Genomic DNA, 6,674 nt, shown 5'->3' with positions numbered 1-6,674 from the left:
CCTCTGGGAGTTTGGCCGCATGGAGGAGCAAACTCTCTTCCGTCGTCCCACGCCGGGTATTCCTCAGGGAACGCGTTGGCCTCGGTCCTCTCCTGCCCTTGCCAGTTGGGCTGCGAAGCCAACAAATTCCTTCTGAGCTGGCAAACAGAACTCGCTTGAAGTGGTTCGAGATATAATGTACCACTTGTAGTCTGCAAGTGCTGAAGCGTTTCCTCTTGAGGCTTGTTCCCAGTTCTCCAGAACGTGTCCCGTTTCATCTGTGCAATGTGACACAAGAGCCCTACCCAGACAGGCGATGCCATGTAGGCAACGGCGGAAACCTCGCTGTGTCTTGCCAAATTGCTCTTTTTCAATGGAACAGCAGGACAGGGAGTGCCCATCTCCTCTGATTGCTCTCAGAGGACTTCCTCCAGAACACCGTGGCACGCAGGTACCTTCTGCGGCCTCTCCCGGTGTTCTCTTTGTAGAATTGTTCTCTTGTGCCAACAAGTGAGGAATGGCTCCAATATTCATGCTTGATATTCTGCTGAATGGCTGTGATGTTCCGCAGCTTTTTTCCTTCGGCTGGAAAATGCTTGATGGCATCGAGGCTTGTAGGTGGTATCAGAGGGTCCTTCTCAATTTGCCTCATCAGAAGGTGGACGCTAATGAGTTTGCATGTAATGGCCAGAGTAGAGTTCCTTTGATCGAGCCAGTTGTTTTGACAATTAAAGCAGAGCCCTTGCGATGGCCTGGGACACCAGCCTGTGAGCCGGTTCTCTTTAGAGGGTACAAAACAGTGCTGAAGCAGTTTGCTTTGTTTTCTTTCTCACACGCTGTTTGTGCCAAACCTTTCCCTCCTGTTCTTCCTCTGAGACCCAAAGCCCTGCACACCACGGCAACGTGACTTCACTTCCTCCATCACAAACAACCCGGCCACGTTAACGTAAAAAAAACCCACAAAACAAAAAAACCTGCAACCCAAAAGCCACACAAGTGGGAGAGTCGACAGACTTACTGCTGTGCAGCTCCTCTGGCAGTATTTGAAGTATTTGAAGTATTTGCATCCTCGTCCCGAGCCCTCACCTTCAGCAGGCTGGGTCCTGCATCAGAGGGATGCAGGATCAGCTCCTTCCTCCGCCCCGTGAACCTTCTCCCATCCCAGGCTGGCCCAGGCAGCCCACCCCGCAGGAAGGAGTGGGTCTGGTCCCTTGGGAGCGTGCCCTGACCTTTCACTCCTGCCTTTTGGGGTTTTGCGATAGCGAGCAGGATTATTGGGTCAGTAGTTTCGGTAATCTGCAGAGGAAGACACCGCGCTGCGGCGGCTGTAAACCAGAGGGGTTTCCCTTAGCGAGCAAAAATCCTTCTCTCTTCTGGAGGCTTTTAAAAACTCCTTTTCACTGGTGTTTTGCCTCCCTTGCTGCTTCTCTCACGGGAAGAACTGGCTGCGTTCATCAAGGCTTGTTGATTTTAAGGGCTCCTCAAGACTCTGGAAAAACCATATGTCAACTCCCTGTTTAATCCTTGGTGCAACATCAACTTGTGTTGGTCTGTCTTGGCTATCACGAACTTTTCATCTCGTGGAGAGGTGGTTTGGGTGTTTTCTCATCCCCACGTTGTCTGTGCCCCGCTATCTGCCTGCCAGGCGGAGCTGGTGGACCCGAGCGGCTCGTGTCGAGCATCCTCTGCCCCAGCACTAGCATCACCCGAAGCTCTGCTGGGCACCTCCCGTGCTGCTGCATCAGAGCCCCTGGCTCTCCTGCGATGTCTTTTCTGGGGTCTCCCAGCTCTCATGTTCTCTTTCCAGCTTTCTTACTGCTTTCCTGCAGTGTTGCCTCAGGGAGGGGTTTGGAGGTGGTTTGTCTGGGACCCGCATGCAGTTTGGAGGCAAAACACAGGTACCAGTTTAGCAGACTGGCGCTCAAGTTCCCCTGTCAGCAGACACGGCTTAAACTGGTGCTGCTGTCAGGTGGTGGTTGTTCCCTGACCGGCAAGAGGAAAAGCTGCTTCTGTAAGACAGAACAGGCAGGTGAACCGATCGTGGCAGTTCACAAGGCGAGGTGTGTCTCGGTACCATCCCCTGCGAGCATGCCCTGGCTGCAGCCACCAGTGTGAAACTGGGAGCAAGCAGGATGGTATCCTGCTTCTCCAGGCTGAATAGCTCCGCTCTGCAACCCCATTTTTAGACCGTGATCGCTGGTGAAAGCCTCGGGTTATGTCAGCTTGTTTAGCATCTGGCTGGCGGAGAAACCCTCTCTGGAGGTGATGTGCCCATCACAGGTTGTTCCTCCGGGGATGCTGAGGGTGCCAGGAGGGATGGTGCCGAGAGCCACGTCCGTGAAAAGGGTTACTCAGTGGCGAGCTGCTCTGTACAGAGAATTTTTGCATCTCGGGGGGTTTTGTTTGAGCAGCCGTGCAGGGAGAAACTGGGATTAGCGCAAAAATCTCCATCACCCTCCCGCATGTCTGTCTTGCCCGCTTCCGAAAGGTGCTCAGCTGGCATCTGCTGGCTCCCACAGCCTGTGTGGGCATCGTGGGCAGGGTCTGGCAAGCCCAGTTCTCCAGCTCCAGGAAAAGCAAACAATGGAAGGGGAAGCAACTGTGCTCTTATGCTGCCACCTACCTACAGGCAGCTCCAACTGCTCACGGGTGGGCCAGGGAGTTTTCTCCTACGCTGTATGTAGGTCAAATTCAGTTCAAAGATGATTGTCCAGCGCTGAATCGCAGCAATAGTTTTGGTAGGACTGATCCCGCCTCGGGGCATGGGCTGATGGGGTTTGTCTCTCCCGTCCCTGGTCCCTGCATAAACCTGCTGCGACTCCGCAGCTGGAATTCCAGCGCTCTGCGATCCCTGGGGGTCTGTTCCTCCTCCAACAACACTTTTCCTGAAGGCTCTGCCACAGGAGGGTGGTGTAACCAAGCAGGCAAGAAGGCAACGGGCAGTTTGCCGCATCTGAAGGTGGTTTCTGCAGTGCGAACTTCGGCACCTTTAACCTGTGCCAGAACCAGGCTGCTTCACCACAGTTAAACGGCATCGGAAAAGAGGCTCAAAACATGAAAAATAGGAAAAGCGATGGCCAGTGTTTCTAACGAAGTAGAAGGAAGCACCAGTGGAGCTGCAGTGTCAGCCTGTGAGGGATGTGATTTGAGAAGACAGCAGCTCGTTCGGGCGGAATCGGAGCTGTGAGGCAAATGGGTTTGGATCCTTCTCAGACGGCGCCTGAGGTGAATGGACGCAGCAGTAATGGAGCGTTCGCAGCGTCGGGAGCCGGTGGTTGCGTGCCGGCAGCGTGAGCGAGGGAGGGTGCTGCGCACAGATCAGCCGAAGGGTTGTTGGTGGCTGGGAACAATTCCCTCCCCGATTCTCTCTTCCTGTTTATATGGAGAAATGACAGCTCGCACTGCTGCCTCGGCAGGGCGCGGGTGAGGACTGCGCTTCAGAGGGGCCAGCCCTTGGCTAACCACCTTCCCTTTCCAGGTTTGGCAGATCCCCGAGAACGGGCTCACCCTGTCGCTGACGGAGCCGGTGGTGGTGTTAGAAGGTCATTCCAAGAGAGTCGGCATCGTGGCCTGGCACCCGACAGCGCGCAACGTGCTGCTCAGTGCAGGTACGGTGCGTGGGGGGCGCAGGGGCCGCAAGCACCTCGCCCTCGCCGTTCGCTTGCACCCCAGGTATTTCGGAGAAGAGCTGGGTGGCTCCTTTTCCTCCTTTCCTCTCCCAGCTGCTTAGGGCCGGTGAACCACAAGACCTACGGCAGTGCCTGGGAGCACCGGGACACGTGGCTCACACCCCCTCCTTGTCTTGGCCTTTTATTATCTTCAGGTTTCAGGGACAAGAAGCAGGAATTGTCTGGGAGCGTGAATTGCAGCATTAAAATTGTCCCAGGCTATTTCTGCAAGGTTCATCTGCCGATATTTACGTCTTCCCTCTCCTCCCCGCTGTTTTCATACGCTTCCATAAAAGGTCCAACCATTTCTGCTCTTCACTGACCCCGGCAAGGCATCCCCGAGTCCGCAGCAGGATTTGTTCCGTGCTCCCTGCTGCTGGTTTTTCTTTTCTGTAGGTTCCAGCGTGGTGACTTCAGCTGTCGTTTCCTCTTTCAGGCTGTGATAACGCAATCATCATCTGGAACGTGGGAACGGGTGAAGCCCTCATCAACCTGGACGACATGCACGTGGATATGATTTACAACGTGAGCTGGAATCGCAACGGCAGCCTCATCTGTACAGCTTCCAAAGACAAAAAAGTGCGAGTTATTGACCCCAGGAAACAAGAAATTGTGGCTGTAAGTTTGCGGGGTAATTACAGAAGCAACTGGGTGTCGCTCCAGCAGAGAGTTCGCAGGAAGAACCTCTCTGCGCAGCGTGTGCCACGTTTAGGCAAAGTGAGGAAACAATTACAGGAGGGATAGCGGCGGTTGAAGGATTTGTCTGGGCTTATTGGGATTAATGTTTGAAGCAGGATTTTAGGGCTCAGTTTTAAAAGCTGCAGGAGTTTAATTCCACACCTAATCCTTCTGCATAATTACAATTCCAAAGTTGTGTAGGCAAAGCAGGAGTTCAGCAGCCCGCGTGCGCTGTAGCTGGCAGGGAGGCTTCCTTCCACCTTGCAGGAGTCTGGCAGGCAAAGCCAGAACGAGCTGGATGGCCCCTGCTTTTGTAGTTCAGTAACTGGTTTTGTCCCTCAAGCATCGGGCAGAGATATTGGATGTTGCTCTGTGTCGTCGCATCCTGCGTGGAGGAGGAGCAGTGTGTCCTGCCAGGGCTTCTGTGCAGTGGGAGGAGAAGGCAGCGGCAGGTCCTGGCTGGCAGCTAACCTGTAAACCTCTTCCAGGAGAAAGAGAAGACCCACGAGGGAGCCCGGCCCATGCGAGCCATCTTCCTGGCCGACGGAAACATCTTCACGACCGGCTTCAGCCGCATGAGCGAACCGCAGAGTCGCTGCGAGCCATCTTCCTGGCCGACGGAAACATCTTCACGACCGGCTTCAGCCGCATGAGCGAACGGCAGCTCGCCCTCTGGAATCCAGTAGGTTCCGGTCCCCTCCCTGCTTGGCCCTTGTCAGGTCCAGCCCAGCGCTGCAGCCGCCCGCTCGGCTCATGGTTAGGTTTCCTCCTCCCTCTGCTGCCTGCTCCTGCGCCTGAGGGTGCTGCCGTTATTTAGGCTTCATGTTCGTAAAGAGTGAGAGTTTTCTCGGGTCCTGTTTTTATTGCGTTTTGTGATCAAAATGTCCTTGGGGAACGAATAAGCTTGTGAACTTCTGCAGCATTTGTTATTGTAACCCCCACATCCCTCAGCGGGGTGAAGACACGCTGCGTGTTCACTAGCTGCAAAGAGCTGTTATTAATTTAGATACTGTGTTAACATGGGCTGTTCCACTCCTCGTTAACCTCTGGCATCATTTTATTTCCAGAAAAACATGGAAGAGCCAATAGCCCTGCATGAGATGGACACCAGCAACGGGGTCCTGCTGCCCTTCTACGACCCAGACACCAACATCATTTACTTGTGTGGCAAGGTAAAGGAAGCCTTTGGGGGGACCGCGTGTGTTTAGAGGGAGTGAAATGTTCCCCAAGTGTCTCGATGGAGAAAGGCAGGACCGAAAAACGAGCCCTGTCAGGGCTGCAGACAACTCAGGCTGCTCTGAAATGGGTCTGGTCCTCACCCAGTCTGCCCTGCGGGGGTCTGGTGTGTAACTGGGTGTTTCTCTGAGGTGGATTTACTGGGGTGAAGCTGCTCTTAACGCAGCGAGTCAGATACCATCATCAAAACATCTCTCGTCGGTGCTGACCCCGAGGGCTGTATGTTAGTGTGGGAGGAAGGTCCGTTGTAGATGTCATCCTCCTTGTGCCTGAAGGCGACAGAGCACGTAGCAGCACTCACTGTGATTTCGTGGGGCTAAATAATGGAAACTGGAATCACGTGCTCCTTTCTAAAAGGAACTTGTAGGTGTTCGGTGCTCTAAGGCACCCGCTTCTGGTGCCGCAGCTTCGGGCTTCCTGCAAATGGGAACCAAAGGTGAGATCAATCCGTGATTACGAAGGAGGGTCCATCAAGCACGTTGAAGAATCCCACCTTTGGGAGCAGCTCGTGGGGAATGCCGGGTTTAGAGCTGCCGTTTCAGAGGTGATAGCGTGGTGGAATTGTCTGGAATCAGAGAGAAACTGGCTTATAGCCTTCTCCTGGCTGCGACAGAAGGCTGAGCTGTTTCACAGGAGACGTGGACCTGGACACCCCCAGTCTCGAAGCACAAGCTCAGGTCACTGTACTTTGGAGAGGATTTGGAGTATTTATTGCTGAGAAATGGTTCCGGCGACGTGCTGGGGTTGCAGTGGGGAGTTGTGCCGGTGCCGTAGGGATTGCGGGAGCACGGCGTTGAGCACTGTCTGATGGCCACCATTGCGAGCAGCCCGAGGTGGGACCTGTTGGGCTGGAGAGCAATGGAAGTTTTAGCCTTAAAAAGAAAAAAAAAAAAGCTCCTTTTGTGTCTTGCAGGGTGACAGCAGCATCCGCTACTTCGAGATCACGGATGAGTCGCCCTACGTTCACTACCTCAACACCTTCAGCAGCAAAGAGCCGCAGAGGGGCATGGGGTTCATGCCAAAGAGGGGCTTGGATGTGAACAAGTGTGAGATTGCCAGGTACGGAGAGAGGGGCTGCCGGGGCGGCGGGTGTCGTCTTGGCAAGCACGGCCG

The 6,674-nt window shown here is 54.4% G+C and overlaps 1 protein-coding gene across 1 annotated transcript in view; it reads left to right on the top strand.

Annotated features, from left to right (window-relative positions):
- Nucleotides 1–6,674, top strand: part of LOC104493883 (coronin-1C-like) — a gene marked incomplete at its 5' end in the record, with an annotated part of 13,298 nt that overhangs the window by 2,893 nt on the left and 3,731 nt on the right. Inside the window, 6 exon segments of the mRNA XM_010136645.1 lie at nt 3,458–3,587; nt 4,084–4,265; nt 4,814–4,876; nt 4,951–5,007; nt 5,393–5,497; nt 6,475–6,620. Of these exon segments, the coding sequence (XP_010134947.1) occupies nt 3,458–3,587; nt 4,084–4,265; nt 4,814–4,876; nt 4,951–5,007; nt 5,393–5,497; nt 6,475–6,620 (683 nt within the window).

The sequence above is a fragment of the Buceros rhinoceros genome, unplaced genomic scaffold (genome assembly GCF_000710305.1).
Source record: "Buceros rhinoceros silvestris isolate BGI_N320 unplaced genomic scaffold, ASM71030v1 scaffold4085, whole genome shotgun sequence".
In the NCBI taxonomy this organism is placed as follows: Eukaryota; Metazoa; Chordata; class Aves; order Bucerotiformes; family Bucerotidae; genus Buceros; species Buceros rhinoceros.
This window is presented reverse-complemented; position numbering and strand designations above follow the sequence as displayed.